The sequence below is a fragment of the Panthera uncia genome, chromosome F1 (genome assembly GCF_023721935.1).
Source record: "Panthera uncia isolate 11264 chromosome F1, Puncia_PCG_1.0, whole genome shotgun sequence".
Lineage (NCBI taxonomy): Eukaryota > Metazoa > Chordata > Mammalia > Carnivora > Felidae > Panthera > Panthera uncia.
Window position 1 is genome coordinate 28,442,736 of NC_064813.1, and position 15,866 is coordinate 28,458,601.

At 45.9% G+C, this 15,866-nt stretch overlaps 1 protein-coding gene across 1 annotated transcript in view; it reads left to right on the forward strand.

Moving 5' to 3' along the window:
- The window catches only part of PTPN14 (protein tyrosine phosphatase non-receptor type 14), a 181,318-nt gene extending 165,856 nt beyond the window's left edge, over positions 1-15,462 (forward strand). The window contains exon 19 of the mRNA XM_049635191.1: positions 5,571-15,462. Coding sequence (XP_049491148.1) covers positions 5,571-5,699 — 129 coding nt within the window. The 3' untranslated portion in view covers positions 5,700-15,462. The remainder of the gene's footprint in view (positions 1-5,570) is intronic.
- The last annotated feature ends 404 nt before the right edge of the window (positions 15,463-15,866 follow it).

The window sequence follows — 15,866 nt, forward strand, 5'->3', positions numbered from 1 at the left end:
TCCTCTCTTCTGACAAGAGTTTTCCAGATCCGTGATTCCTAGGTGGCCTCTGACATTTACAGCCTCTCTTATCTTTCGCCTTTCTCCGCTCTGTGTAGACACTCCGATAACACGGAAAAAAGAGATGAAAGTGTGAGATAGGAAGCGTTTAGAAAGTCCGATCTACCTTGGCATCTGCTTCCAGAAGTCTGTGGGGGTTTATAGACAGTCTGGTTTTATTGTGGGTAATTTTCCATGGTGGGTTATCTGGTCGCAGGTAGTCTAGATGCGATTTGCATTCCTGGGACGTGTTTTGGCCTAAATCCTATGTGAAAATGTGTATACTTGACAAATGGTTTTCATTCTTCACAGGGAGGTTTTATTTAATGAGGGCTGTCCCCTCTTGTCTAGACTGGTGATGTAGCAGAGCAGGGTAGATCATTTTTTTAAGTTTATTTATTTATTTTGAGAGAGGGAGAAAGCGTGAGTGGGGGAGGGGCAGAGAGAGAGGGAGACAGAGAATCCCGAGCAGGCTCCACACTGTCAGCGCAGAGCCCAATGCGGGGACTCGAACCCACAAACCGCAAGATCATGGCCTGAGCTAAAGTCAGATGCTTAACAGTGACTTGGAAGAACTGCGTCTTGTTCTTACAGACCGTGTAGGACAGACGACTTTACAAGTCACAGTTGTACAGACTGAACCACCCAGGCACCCCCAGGGTAGATAATCTGAGTACACAGACATGACCTGCCTTTGCCAAGGCTGGACACCTCGCTCTTCCCCGCCCCACCCCACCCCCAAAACAGGGCCACGGCCGAGCTTGCACCCACGTGGCGTGCGGCATTCCGCCACTGCTCTAGGCTGGGGAGTCACACAGAGGGCTTGTGGTTTCCTGGAGATGAGACGAGCAGCAACCAAACGCTAAAGAACAGTTCTTCTGCCTTCTGTTCACATGGGGCTTTAGGGGTTTGAAACGGCCTTCGCTTATTTGGTTTTGTTCTTAGTTGGGGTCTTCAGAGCCCCCGTGTAAAGGAACCGGGCACGTGTCAGTCCTCCTCTTTTACAGATGAGGAAACTGAGGCCCAGACAGAAGTCAGCGACTTGTTTGGTGCCACATGGCTCTGAAACGCTGGGCGGAGGAGAGAAGTGAGGTCTTCTCCCTCCCGGCCCTGACTTCTTTCCTGTGCCACCAGATGCCAAGTGTCACCACGTCTTGTTCCATTTCCAAATTAAATAGCTTGGAGCATCAGAGAAATTTTTGAAGTGGCCCATTCGTTTTTAAAGTAGGGAAGGTTGTAATGCACGTCCTGTGAAAGAATTTCTATAATATATGCGTTTACTCCATAGTTTCCATGGTTTGAAAATCAGACAAAATACTGCCCCATGAAGTTTGTTACATGGAAACTTCCAGGAAAACAATAAATACCAAGTTTAAACACGTTCAAAGGATTTGTAAACTCTCTGCCTGTAGAAAGTTAATTTTGGAAACTTTGAATTCATATATACGAAGGTGGTGCTAAAAAGTAGAATAGGGGTTATACCAAAAGGGCCCTATTTTGTCCAAAACAGACAGGCATTCCGTTGATGAGCAAAATGCCCATCGCAGAGTCAGCTGAGAGTACCCGACAGGAATTTTGTCATTTTCTTTGAGTCTTTACCCTTTTGTCTCTCATCATGAGATTTCTTGATTGTTAGCTTCCCTGCCACTACTAGAAGTCTCTAGAAGGGTCCAGTAGACTGAATAGCTTGCCCTCGAGTCCCAAGTCGACTCAGTGCTGGGAAGATGGAAAAAGACGAAGTGGAATCAGGGTACATATGGCCTGAGCATATCCAAGCTGCGCTGGAGGCACTGGTGGGCTCCAGAGGGGGAGGAAGGGCCTCATCGTCATCCCCTCCCCCACTTAGCTACCTGACTGCCTTCCCCGAGGTCTCCTTCTGTTCTCCATTCCCTGTGAACTCTTCCTCTGCTCCCCCCTGCTCCTTTTCAACCTGAGAAGCTATTCTGTCCATCTTGTCTGACATGAAAGATTGTTCTGTTCTGAGCTCCTTGGAGACCCATCAAAAGCTGAGCCTCAGTAATGTGATGACAAGAAGGCTCATTGGTCACCAGATGTTATTGGCCCGGAAGAACACAAAGAGCACATGTCCGAGCCAGTGTGGTGCAGAGTGAGGGATTGGGCCATTAGGGCCTCGCATAGACTTGGTGAGTGCTCAGGGTGATTAAACTCTCTACAGTGTGTCCAAACATAGTGGATTTCCTCAATGCCCAGTTGCACGCCAGAATTCTTTGCTGGAACACGGTCAGTCCAAAAAGGACTTCTGTTCCCATTGATATTCAAAGATAGCAAGATGACTCATATTTTTCACTTCCCTTCCCCTAGCACAAATATAGCCAGCCTTATCTGGCCCATTTCCCATCATTGCCATTGGTAGATGATTAGGGAGAAAAAAGTTCTCTGTTCTGCCTCAGGCTCAGCCCTGGTCATAAGATTCAAACCCTCATTTCGGGAGAAGAGTGGGAACATGCATAGCTTTTGTTGTTGTTGTTTTAAACAAAGATTTTGACAAATAAATCTGAAATTGTGTATTCTGTTTTTCTCCTATCTAAACCCTCCTGCCTTCTTTCCATGGCTTCTGGACTTAGTGTACTGTATGTGTTAGTCTGTAATCCATAGTTTTGATTTGGTCAGTGAAATGCCTTTTCTTTTCCCTGGGATAAAGATGCTCACAGTAAGTTCAGGCAGCTGTGAGGTAAGGGTGGGAGGGTATTCTCCAGGCTTCTCTGAGAAGCGTCTTCATGACCCATTGCTTTTGGTCACTAAATGTTACCTTGACATTTTAATGCCTGTATTTTTTTTTCAGAGAGCACTAGTTTTATGGCTTGCAGTAGCCTCTCTTGCCCGCCCCCTGGGTTTAGCTCTCTATCCTAGAGTAGCTAATTATAAAAGGTTAGGTTCTCACTAGCCACATAACGAGGTGTTTTATCTTGCTTCTTTTCTGAATAAGTTATCCTTTCGAGCAGAGCCGAGGAAATGACTTCTAGGCAAGACTGAGCAAGTCATCAACCCGCTGCGTGATTGGGGTTAGGGACAAGGGACAGCAGAGACTGTGGGGGGTGAATCTTCAAGGCAACCAGGACTCTTTGATCGATTTCCAGAGGAGCTTTCTTTGTCTTGTCTCCTAATCAGATGATAGAGTGTCTTTAGGGCTGTGTCTTACAGGCTAGTGAGTTGGGAATGATCATGATGGTGGAGGCAGAGGGGGTGGTGATGACAGTGGCGACAGTGACAATATTGCAGCAACAGTAACCTGTATTTAATCATGTGACTGCACCACTTGAGGCGCCTTACAACTACTGAAGTAGCTTTCACAGTAACCCTACGAGAGAGGTCCCGCTCATGCCCTTGTGGGACCAAGAGAGTCTGAAGTAGTAGACGAAGGAACATGTCCACGCCCCCCAGCCAGGAAGTGTGAAGGCTGGGGGTTCGGCAGATGAAGCCTGACCTGAGCCTCTGCTCTTCTGTGTGATTCCATCTCTCTGTCAAAACCTTGATGGGGAGTCTGTCCTCGTATCTTCTATGTTCGTATCCTCAGCACCCAGCTCAGTAATGCTCATCAAGCATTATATTATTATAGAAGGTCATTATCAGGCGGCCCTAGGTTGTATGTCATGGTATCAGTGACACTAGAGTATCGTGGAGGCAAAGAGCCACCAGTTAATCATCAGAAGCTCAAGGTGCGGGCTGTATATTTTGACTAGGAGTTTGAGGATTCACATGCCCTTTTCTTTTTCCTTATTACTGGGGGCTTGACTTTGTCCCTTTTAAATCCATGGTGCACTTTATTTAACTGTTTTTGGAGAAGAGCACCCAATAAGGATGGCAAGTGTTGTAGCTACACAACGTTTAGAAATTGTGGAACTGCCCTGTAAAAGTAAAGTAAGGAAAGACATACGGCTGAGTTTTTACCGTTTCACCTCCGATGGTTGCTCAGTCCTTGATAACTTCTCGGGGGTGCTCGTTGCCTGGTGGCGAGCTCCCAGAGTGGGGGCCATGTGCTGAGGCCATGAGGACGTTGCTGACTCCATGATGCTTCTGCCCTGGCTGGTCCAGAGGGAAGGGAGTGGCTTGACTAAGCAGGCCCCGGAAGAGGCTCTAGTCTGCTCGAACACCGATGACCCACCATCTTAATTCCCTTCTGTTGAAGCCGCTTCTGTGTCCTCAAAGAATTTATACATAGGCAGTCTCATTTAACATTCAAGGTATTTTCGGTGAAGAACTTTCACTCTAAGTAGGACTGTCAACGATGAGCACCGGGTTGTATGAAAGTGTTGAGTCACTTCATTATACACCTGAAGCTGCTATTGCACTGTTTGTTAACTTACTGGACTTTAAATAAAAACTTAAAGGGGCGCCTGGGTGGCTCAGTCAGTTAAAGTGTCGGACTCTCAGCTCAGGCTCCGATCTCACAGTTTGTGAGTTCGAGCCCCACATCGGGCTCTGCGCTGACAGTGCGGAGCCTGCTTGGGATTCTCTCTCTCTCTCTCTCTGCCCCTCCCCTGCTTACACACTCTCTGGCTCTCTCAAAATAAATAAATAAACATTAAAAACAAAGTAAGTAAAAACTTCGAAAAGAAAAGCCGAGAAGCAACCCAGTTATCCAGGAGAAGACCCTCAACATTTAAGAATTGATAGTATTTCTGAAAATGGGTGTGAAGGTAGAGCTAAAAACAGAAGGACCACCTGAATAAAAACTCAAATCAACCAACCAACCAACATGACTGGCGTTCAGAGATTGTGCTTTGATACCTGAAAGTTTACACATAAATTCTCTCACTTGATAATGACCACGATTCTGCGAGGTAGCAGGAGAGTGTGATTATTCTCATTTCATTAATTTAATAATAACAAGTAGTCTTCATGAAGAGCACAGAATGTGCCAGTGCAGGGGCTCCTGGATGGCTCAGTCAGTTAAGCGTCCGGACCTTGGTTTCGGCTCAGGTCATGATCTTGTGGTTCGTGAGTTTGAGCCCCACTCGAACTCCGTGCTGACAGTGCGGAGAGCCTGCTTGGGATTCTCTCTCTTTTCCTCTCTCTCGGCCCCTCCCCTGCTCCTGCTTGCTCTCTCTCTGAAAATAAGTAAACTTAAACAAAAAATAAATGCTTTACGTGCACTTTGTCATTTGATCCCATGAGGTGGGTACTATTTATCATCCCATGTCATTGCTGAGGAAACGTTGCTGACGTGGGCAAGGCCACACTGTCATTGGAGGAAAGCATCAGTATTCTTATTTTACAAAGGAAGAAATGGACGCCCAGAGATGTCTGAAACCCTACCCCCCTGAGTTCTGGTGGAGGGGAGAACCCCAGTCGGGTATAACTCTGGCCTCCGGGTTTTCTCTGGCACGTGGCAACCAGCATCTCCTGCTGGTGTACGGTCTTTGATTGGAAGAACCTAGAGGGGCCAAGCCTTTGCTTTCTCTTGTACCGACAAATGGGCAGTGAGCAAATGCTTCCTGGATGGGAGAATGGGGATGGACCCAAGGGCCACTCCTCACCCAGGACCTTGTGCTTTTTCTCTTTTCTTGCAGAAGGTGGACGTGCCCATAATGCTGAGGCTCCTCAGGGAGCAGAGGATGTTCATGATCCAGACCATCGCCCAGTACAAGTTTGTCTACCAAGTCCTCATCCAGTTCCTCCAAAACTCCAGACTCATTTAGCCCCCGACCCAGCTACTGGAAGAGGGACCCAGCTCCATCTTGCAGATGGGGACGCACCTCCAGACAACATCTGCCCCCCCGAGCCGGGCGCGGGTGGCCAGAGCAGGCAGGTCACGGGCTCCCCGAAGGCGGGAGCCAAGACTGTTCCCCAGCAACCTATATTATTTTATATGAGATAATTTATTTTTTTTCCCTTTTGGATAACTTTTGTGAATCATCGTAATGCATAATGTTTTCACGATAATATAGTCCTTCTCGTTTGAACCACATTTCGACTGATCTGCATTGTAAATATGGCAGCAGGGAAGGTTGCCCGGTGGATTGTTTTGGGGACAGAGGCATAAGGGAACACATCTCTAGTGAAGCTGTGGCCAGATTAGAAACCAAGCCTGAAATTCATCAGCCTGATTGCTCACGTTCAAATCAGAGATGGCAAGAAAATGAATTCATCCTAAAATATAAAGATAAGGGCCAAGGCCCTTCCCTGAAGGAAACACACACACACACACACACACACACACACACACACACACACACCACTATTCCCTTATATTATTCCCTTATATTTTGGGGCTTCTGAACCTCGATGGCCAGTGGCCTTCCTTCTTCCTTTCTGCCCTCATCCTCCACTGTCTCTTTTTTCCCCAAGTTTGAGTCAAAGACAGGAGCAGCTAGAGGAAATGCTGCCTTTCACCAGATGGCCCTCACCCAGGTGAACGAGGAGCTCTCTGTTGTGTCTCCTCAACACTCCTTCCTTTGAACTCTGGAGACTGTGTTGCCCTGCCGGGGACCACGACCTCAGTACTTGCTACTGCTCCCTGTTTGCTCAGTGGGCCCCAGTCTGGTGGTCTTCGAGGCTCTGGGCCAGGCCATCTGTGCAGCTAGGCCTCTTGCTGGACTGAGAGGAGATGATGGACCAGAGCGGGAAGAGAAAGGAGACAGGCAAGCCCTTGATATTGTTTCTTATTTAAATAGGATGTGTGTGCTGGCCGGGGGCCTGCAGGTCGAGGCGGTAGGTACATTCTGTCTTTCCATCAGTCCCCAAGTCACTGGAAACGTTATCATGGGAACAGTTGGGAAAGCTGATTTATGGGAGCTGTTTGGCACCCAGGTAGCAGGGCCCTGGCCAGGAACCACACCGAGTGTGACCCCCCTCTCTGACTGTGCTGCTGTCACCCCAGCCTTTGGCCTGCAAGAGCAGAACTAAGCCCACTCAGGACCCCGTGGTCCAAATTTGGCTACTTGATGAAAGATGCTGGGATTTGTCTCGCACAAAGCCTGTTCACTGCTCTCCCGTTTTCCATACGCCCCGCTCTCCAGTTGCTTTGCAGTTTCCTTCTGTTTGTCTCTTCCTGAGCCTACGTCAGTCACCGTCCTGAATTTTTTAGGTCAGTACACAGTAAATCGTATTCCACACGTTTCTCCTCTAGCGGAATTTTAGGAAGTTTTCCTCTCTACTGTCTAGTTCTTGAATGCAACATTTAAACGGTGGTTCTGTTCTTAGATTTGACATTCGTGGCTGTTCCATTGTGCCTTCCTCCACTGCTGACTTTTTGTTTTGCTTTGTTTTTCCTGAGCTGAGAATGCGAAGAAAGAGTGGCATCATATCAACCAGAAAGAGCATGCCTGTGTGATGTCCGGTGATCACACCCCAATAGAGGGGTGCGGAAGCAGATTCCCGATGAGCTCGTTCGGAATGGGAATCAACTCAGTTTCACATCTGGCCAGGTGTGGTGGTGGTGGTGGTGGTTCTCTCGTTTAGACTGAGAGTCCTGGTGAGAGAGGGCCCCCTCTTGTCCAGAGTCTGAAGAAACAGTGAAGGAGGGTAACTTCAGTTGAGCTCTGTAGATTCTGGAATTTCGGTGTATGTTCTAGAAAAGGAAACCATGAGTATGACCTATATTTTCAGTGGAACAGAGCTCATCACCCTCACCAGGAGATGCTCGGAAGGTACACTGTTAACAGGCAAAGACGTTATCTGTTGCCTTTCCTTAGACACTTCCCATCCTTGGGCTAGTCTACTGTTAGGGGTGTTTTCACAGTTGGTCTGCAGTTCCTGGCTTATTTGACAAACACCGTCGGCAGTTCTCTTTCGCCTCTTAGGCCCCAGCGTGGGCTCTGTTAAGACTGAGTCTCACGTGGGCAGCATATAGATCTGTGTCTCTTGGAGCTCATCACACGGGCGGTGCCTTTCAACCCACCCGCCACGGGAGTAGTTGCTAATGCACAAAATGCAGGGCAGAAGGAGGTTTGCTGTCCAATTTCCTAGCCGAAGTTTATATCGAAGCCCAAAGGAAACCACTTAAAAGTTACTCCACATATTTCACTTTTAAAAACAAATGTTTTGGGTTCTGTAGCACATTTTGCATTCCTTTTCCCATCTCCAGTGAATGCCAGCACAGCTCCTGTGAAATTAGCAGCAGGCAGTGAAAGTCCTTCTAGTGGCATCTGCACAATAATTGCCCAGAGATGCTTTATATCTGGGAAGCAAGCCAAGGAATAAACCTTGAAGCAAAGTGTATTAAATTAGTTATCTAGTTAGAGCTTTTGGAATGAGTTCCTGATGATGTATCAAGTCTGAAGCTGGAGCTGTCGGGGTCTATTTTTTTCTGTTTGGATTTGAAGAGAGAAAATTAAAAATGGAGGGTGGAAAAAGGAGATACCATCTCACAGCAAAGCCATTCAACACTTTGGGGCCTCTGGTTTTGAAGTCTTCTAGTTGAAATGTTTTGTTTCTTTGATCCGTACTCATTTGGGCACATGGGCCCTGTGTTGGGTCTGCCCTTGTTTAACGTGGTCCCTGGATGGTGGGGGCTGAGTCTGATGTCTTCATCCTTAAGCTGAGCTGAGCCTGCCGGCAAAACTTAGCCACAGCCTGCTGAGCTGATCGGTTCCCGTGGGCTCTAAAGAGACACCTTTGGTAGCATTTACATTTACACACACCTGTTTCCCTGGACAGGAGGTAAAGGAGGATTTGGCTGCATTGGAGAGGGATGCCAAACGTTGATGTCTTCATAGCAGAGGAAAGAGGACTGTGCTTCTCTTCACAGTTAGAGGGGGAACAGTAAGATCAGGAAAGGTGAAAACATCTCCACATGGAATATTTTGAGGAATACGCTTCCAAGGAGCTTACATTGAGAGAATTTAACTTTTGCAATCTTTGTGATCCTAGATTGACAAAAAGAACTAATTGTTTTCCATTACTAATCTCTCACTGTTTGCCTAAGACTCACCTGGCCATCTCTGGCCCCTTCATCATCCTTCAGCCTGGTTAGAGGGGTTTTGTGGGCTCTGTTGGGTTCTGGTGGGACTTGACCCCTGGCTCCCCCCGTACTCATTTAACTTTTATTTTGCTTGCTGTTAGCTCTTGAGGTTCAGTTATAAACTCCAGGGGCTTTGGGAGATCAGCATTTTTATCCAGCTGCCTAGTTTTCTCATCTTTCCAGCTTAAATACAGGTTGACCATATGAAATTGACAATAGCTAGGCCATTTTTTGTTACAATGACAGACAAGTCACATAAAATCAACCTAATATGCACAATATTTTTCTTCTCCCAATACAGGATGGGTCCCAACACACCATATGTCATTTCTTCAGATAAGTGCTAATGAACCTGAAAGCATGCGAAATGGGCAGCTTGGCTCTTTTGGTGAACCTGCTGCCTTGCTGTAATGAGCTTTGCCTCACTCAGTGAATGGGTCATGTCCTGGGGCTGGGAAGGCAGAGATGTTAGTACACCTAGATGTTAGTGCATTCTCATAGACGGGGCTGGCCGTCGGGCATATCACTGTGGGGTTTCAGCCGCCATCTTTTTTTGATGTACGATCTGTGTTCGCAGACCTCAGCCCAGTGGTTATGGAACATGGTGTGTGGCCCTGAAGGTGTCCTCAGCCAGAAAGCAGAGGGTGCTTTCTAATCTCACTCCTCTACTTTCAGTGGGGCGAAGGTATAGCTGTTGACTTCCTTTTTGGGGAGATGTGCCAATCACTTTGAAGTTGGGGGAGTTGGGGTATTCTTTGTGCCAGGTTGCTGAGACACAAGGGATGGGATCAGGTCAGACTCAGGTTAGTGTTAATCTGTTCCTGATTCCTCCTCCATTTTGGCAATAACTGTTGGGGTCCTAGAGGTGGAAATTTCCAGAAGTACCAAGTGATCACTGTTGGGATCTTTAGGTGGCACTATATGGGGAATTCAGCTTCCTCACACTTTACCAAAGACTCTTCTGCTGCTCTGTTTCATTGTATTCCTGTGTAGTTTATCAGACACTCATCATGCTCTTATTTAGTGATTCCTTTTCATGAACAAAGTAACGACTCATCCAGTACTGCTTCCAGATGGAGAAACTGGGGTTTTCCATGGACACTGCACAAATTTTCCAGTGGCCTACAGCTTTATGGATGACAAATTAGTTGGCCCTATAGGATGGAAATAATCTTAGTTGGCCCTATAGAATGGAAATCTCTGAGATGTTAAAATGTTTGACACTTCCCTTAGATGCTGTGCAAGAAAAAAAAAAAAAGGTTCTTGTCTTTGCCTCAACTTCTGAGACATCTGGGGGCAAAAGACCTTAGTGATGCATCTTTTGAAAGTAACAGCATCATTCCTGGGAGAGAAGTGAGGGTATATCCAATCAAATTCTGCTAATCCAAATGTGTCGTCCCAAAAGTCACTATAATTCATAGGGTCCTATAAAACTCAATAGCCACCTTGCCCAATACCCAGTCTTTCTCCTGCCTGTGCTCACATTGTGCATTTGGGTTATAAACTCAGGTAGATGAGCATTTTTATTCTCCTGACTATCTTTCTTATCTCCTAGCTTAACATAGCTGTATCTTTTTCTGCAAGGTCAAAATAAGTGTTCTCTATTAAAATGTCCATGAGCCTGGCATTGAGTATCTGGCATCAATCGATTTCATAAGACCGGGTCATTTATCGTCGTCTGGTGCAGGAAGAGGGGGAGGATGTGTATCAGTTCCGACTGCTCAGAGCTTGGGTCAGCCCTTCTATTTTAAAAATAAATTCAAGGACATTTTGTTACAAGGCAGGAAGGCGAGAGCTGACGTGCAGCCTGGCTGTGACGAGCCTCTGCGTAGAAAGTCACAGTTTCTTCTGTTGTGCTTTGGAACATCAGGATCATTCTTTTTAAAAAATGCCATAAGCTTGGCCAGAGGAGTTATAAATAGGAAGAGGAAGAGGAGGATGTTTTAGATCAGCCCTCTGGTTGCTGTTAAAAAAATTTATTGGTTCACAAATAATTTTCTGAACTCTGGAACATCTGCTTTCTTCTTCCCTGCCTGTAAGGCTGGAGGGATGGAAATGACGTGGGGACACCCCCAGGAAAGCCTGGGCTGTGATGTTGGGGTCTATTTCCGCCTTGCTAGTCATTTCAAACTGCCCTCAGTGCCGTGGTAGAGCTTGATGAAGGTCATGGATTCTGACGTGTGCCCGGGCGTGCCACTCTAAAGTGTCGTCTTCTCTCACGTGCTGGCAGCCCCACCTTCCCATGCAGCCTTAGCAGAGGCTTCTGCTCATCCACTGAGCCCCGCTGAGTTAGCAGTCAGGGCTCCGGGCATGTCAGTTCCTCTCCCCTGCGATCAGAGGGTATTCCCGTTTATAGCACATCATGTTTATAATCAGGGCACAGAAACAGGGAGGGTGTCCGTACAGCAATGGCAGTGGTTCTTTGTCTCATCGTGGGGCATGCGCAGGACTGTTTTGTGATGCCACCCTCTTCATTCCAAGAGCACCTCACTCACTTAGGGCTGTGCTGACTTCTCCTTACTGTTCGTTTGTTTGATGGATCCGCTGTCACTTTTCTTTCCCTACTCTACCCTTTGAGTACAACCGCTACAAAAATAGTTCAGTCCGGTCGTGGAGAACCGCTCTCTTAAGCCTCTCTAAATTATGTAATTAGGAGATCTTCATTTGAATTTCAAAACGCTTATAGAGTTTGAAAGAATAAGATCTGGCAAATGGAAAGAACCAGAGAGAAAACAGCTAGAAAATTGTCAGCAACCAAGAAGCTGCCCTCCCCCACCTCTTTCCCCCCCTTGGTGATAGACATGGTCACTCAGTACTAGAAGAAGTGAAAGAGAAGATGGCTTCGATGATCGGTCCCGTTTGAAGCAGTGATCAATGGTCATAGAGTAGGTACTGCCGATTTCTTTCGAGGTGGACTTCCACGCATTCCCAGTGGCCGCGTTTGGCAGGGCGACGTGTGTGGTCAGATGAATACGTGTCAGGCTTCCCCCTCCCGACCCAGGGTCCCTTCATCATGGCCTCTACACACAGACCGGCCGAATCTGGTGAAATAGGGACAAGGGCTGGGCTGGCCAGGACCCCCTGGACAGGTCGTGTTGTGATCAGTTCTCAGTTACCTGGGGAGGGGCAGGGTCCACTCTTCATCCACTCAGTCCCTTCCCCGATCATTTCTCCCCAACCCCCTCCTTCAGGGAAACCCAGATGCCTTCTCCCCTGACAAAAAGGTGTCCGGGAGAAAGCTGAAAAGATTGGGTTGGGGTCTTTTTGTGCCTTGAAGGGGAGACCTGCTTTTGCTCAAATCTCAGGAATCCTGCTTTGAGTCAGGGAGGCTGTCAGAGCCTCCTGGCTCGGGGATGCCTGGCCATGTGTGTGTTTCTCAGGGGCCTTGCACCTCCCTCAGCGACAGTGTTAGCTAATAAATGCCTTCAGCAGGGAGCCAAAAGCTGTAATTCAGCGCCTCTGTTTTTTGTCTGTTTGTTTGTTTGTTTTCCCACGTGAACACTGTAAAAATGTTAACTGCCATTTCCTTTGACTCAACTTTCTTGCCGTTTGAAATCTCAAAAGTCTATCCACCATATCCTTTTAAAAGTGAGGTTACTCTTCATCAGAGATGATTTCCGGTGTATGTCCTTTGTTCCTTCAGTGGTCAGCCGACTTGGCGTGAGGATGCTGACATGGAAAAACACGAAAACGGTTTACATATGCAGATGACTATTTAAACGTATAACCTTATGTAACTCGCGTTACATCAACTAACAGGCCAATTAAGTTTGTTTCACTGGACTTACTGTTGGGTTCCTTAATTCAGTATTTTGATGCTTTCTTTCCTTGTCTGTGTTTTATAAAACATTGTGAATGGTGGTGCCATTCAAAACAATTGGCATTCAGTAGGTTTCATTTTGAAACAACGTACAGACAAGTCCCCGGCTCAGACCCCCAAGCTCTTGGGTCAGCCCACGGAAGCCTTCGGACTTCTACCCGAGCTGAAAGGTGGGGATGTGTCCGCCAGATGCGGCTGGCTGTTGTGAGCTGACCTGGAAAGGTAACCAGCTGTGTTTTGCTGTGAGACACGCATTCCAGCTTGGGCCTGGGGATCCCGAGAACGCGTATCTTCTCCCCTTGGAAGCCACTTGCTGCCTGGCAACATTCAAGTCCAGACTCTTGACTACAGTGGTTGCAAGGGAGAGAGGGAGAAGTTTCTCGGACATTCCCTACATCAGGGGGTGATTTCTTAATATTCGTGTCAACTCTCATTTGGAAGAGACTCCCTCTCAATTTAATAATATTAAAAGCCTTAAGTAAGACTATGCATGTTCTTCTATATTGCTTTTTTTTATATCAGTAAATAAGCTGATGCTTGCCGGTTTTGTGCACAATTATGAGGTGTATAAAACTGACTTTTGACAGTATTTTTTGCACTGTTTCCTATCTGTTTTTATAAAGTCTTTAGAGAATGGTCCTAGTTGTGTATTGTTGATGTTCTCACAGCCCTTGTGATTGCTGTAAAATGTTTCGTATGTGCCTTTACAAATGTGAGATCTTTATTCTAACCTTTTTTTGTAAAAGATATCTATTGACTTACATATACAATAAACCCTTTTTTTTTTTTCCCAGAGAAAACAGTTGAATCTTCTGTCTTCTGTGCTGTGTACGTTTACATCAGTTGAAAGCATCTACATCCTTTACTTGTAGGATTATTTTCCTAGGCAAAACTGTCTAGGAAAATCTGCATTTTCACTCTGTTAAAGCCCATTTACTTCTACCCACTTTTCATTCCTGTATAACCCGATTGTTTGAAATTTCCAAAGTTGTCCTTATTATAAAATTAAAAAAAAAAAAAACCTGACAAGGGTGATCACTAGGCAGATGGAGTGAAGACTACATTAGAAAGGGATCTTTCTCACAAATGCCACAATAACCCTTACCAAGCGCCAAGACCCAGCCTGCAGCTGTCACTTCCTCAGACCCCAAGCCGCCGACTTGGAAACCGCAGGCCCTAGGCTGCTCTGGGACACCCCCATCCTTGGTTTGTCCTTCAGTGTCATCAGCAGCTCCTGTCTAGGTTTAAAGAAGGCTGCCTTGCCCTTATTTCAGCCCCTCAGCTGCCATCGACACACACAGTGAGAACCCCTGGGGAAGAGGGTGGATGCTTTACAGACCTTTGATAAGTAACAGGACAACATACGCGCTTCTGTGTTACTCATTTACTACCCTGTCACTACACAAGGAGCCTGGACCCGCTGAGGTCCCGGCTTATGTCACACCGCAAAAATGAGACTACGGTGCGCCACTCTGGGGTGAAAAGGGGATGGCGAGCAGATGGGGAGAAAAGAGGAACAAGCAGTAATTTGTTTTCTCTTCCGCGGATGAGTAAACGGACTCAGCTCATTTTCTTTGGATAACGAACAGAAAAAGTGGTCTTATCGTACAATGTGGAGATAAAACAGTAACCCCTAGTAGACCCGTTTATCTCCAGGCTGTGCACGGAGCTGGAGAAGGACATTTTTTTAAAAGAGAAGAAACCCCCAAGAGCATAAGATAAATATAAGGAAAACCTACACAGATCTGTGATGAAAGGACAAAAAGCAGATCAAACAGGTCTATTTTGTGATTTTACCTCTTATTTCCCTTAATAAAAATAAATGGGGAAATGCCGTCTGACTTACATGTTAAGAAACACAATGGAAGAAAAGGGCTCATTCATAACTGCTGTCGAAAACATAAAATCTAAGAATTAAGATCAATGTGTAGGACCTGTCTAAACAAAGCCTACCCGTGTTGAGGCAAAGCAGATGGATTGATAAACTCCCCACGTTCTTGGGTAGAGAGACACATGTTATGGAGAGGTCAGTTCACTCCAATGCAGTTCTAATATCGAAGAGCACTTTGTGAGGGAGGAGGGAAGGCCAAGAGAGGGCTTGGCCAAAGGATTCTCAAGTACTTCGGAGGGCTAAATGTGGGAGAATGGTCAGAAAAATTCAAGAGAACACAGAAGATTAGCCCTAATAGATACTAAAAGTGTGGCGATGCCACAATAATTAAGAATACAGAAATAAACCTAAATCTTAAGGGAATGATAATGGGACCATTTCAGATCAGCAGAGGAAAATAAATCAATAAATCATGCCGCCATAAGTGGCTAGCAATTTTGAATATTAATTTTAAAGAGTACAACTGGATCTCTACTAAATAAAATAATTCCAGGTAGAGCAAAGACTTAAAAAAATTGTTTTATTTCTTTTCTTCATTTAAGGATGAGAACAATCTTTTCTCTATAGCAAATGTCATGAAAATAATGGACAACTAGAGAGAGAAAATATTTTCAGGACATGGCAAAGAGCTAATATCCCAAAATACACTGAGCTCTTATAAATGACTATGAGAGACATAAACAGGATGGACAATGGCCATGAATGCTGACTCACAGACGAAACATACGGATTCCTCGGTTTTGGAGAAAGTGCCCGACCTCATTAATAAATGCATCTCAAGCAAAGTATTTCACACAGTAGACTGGCCAAAAAAAAAAAAAAAAAAAATCAAATAGTATAGTACAGTGCCGTTATGATGGTAGAGGAAAACAAATACTACAAATATTACAGCCTTAGAACCTGTTGCAGTGTTTTAAAAAGGAGATGTGGCCATATTTATTCAAATTTTAAAAAGTCACCAGTACTTGGTCCTGAAATTCCACTTCTTGGAATCTATCCCCCCACATGGTCCCACCTGACAGCAAAGTTCCGCATCTAAGACTGTGCCCTGTGGCACTGTTTACAGGAACAGCAACCTGGAAAAACCACATGTCCATAAACAGAATGAATAAAATATGACACATTCACTGCAATGTTCTGACTCTAAAAAGAATGAAGCAAATCTGTAAAAGCTGGAATAAAAACAGGTCCAT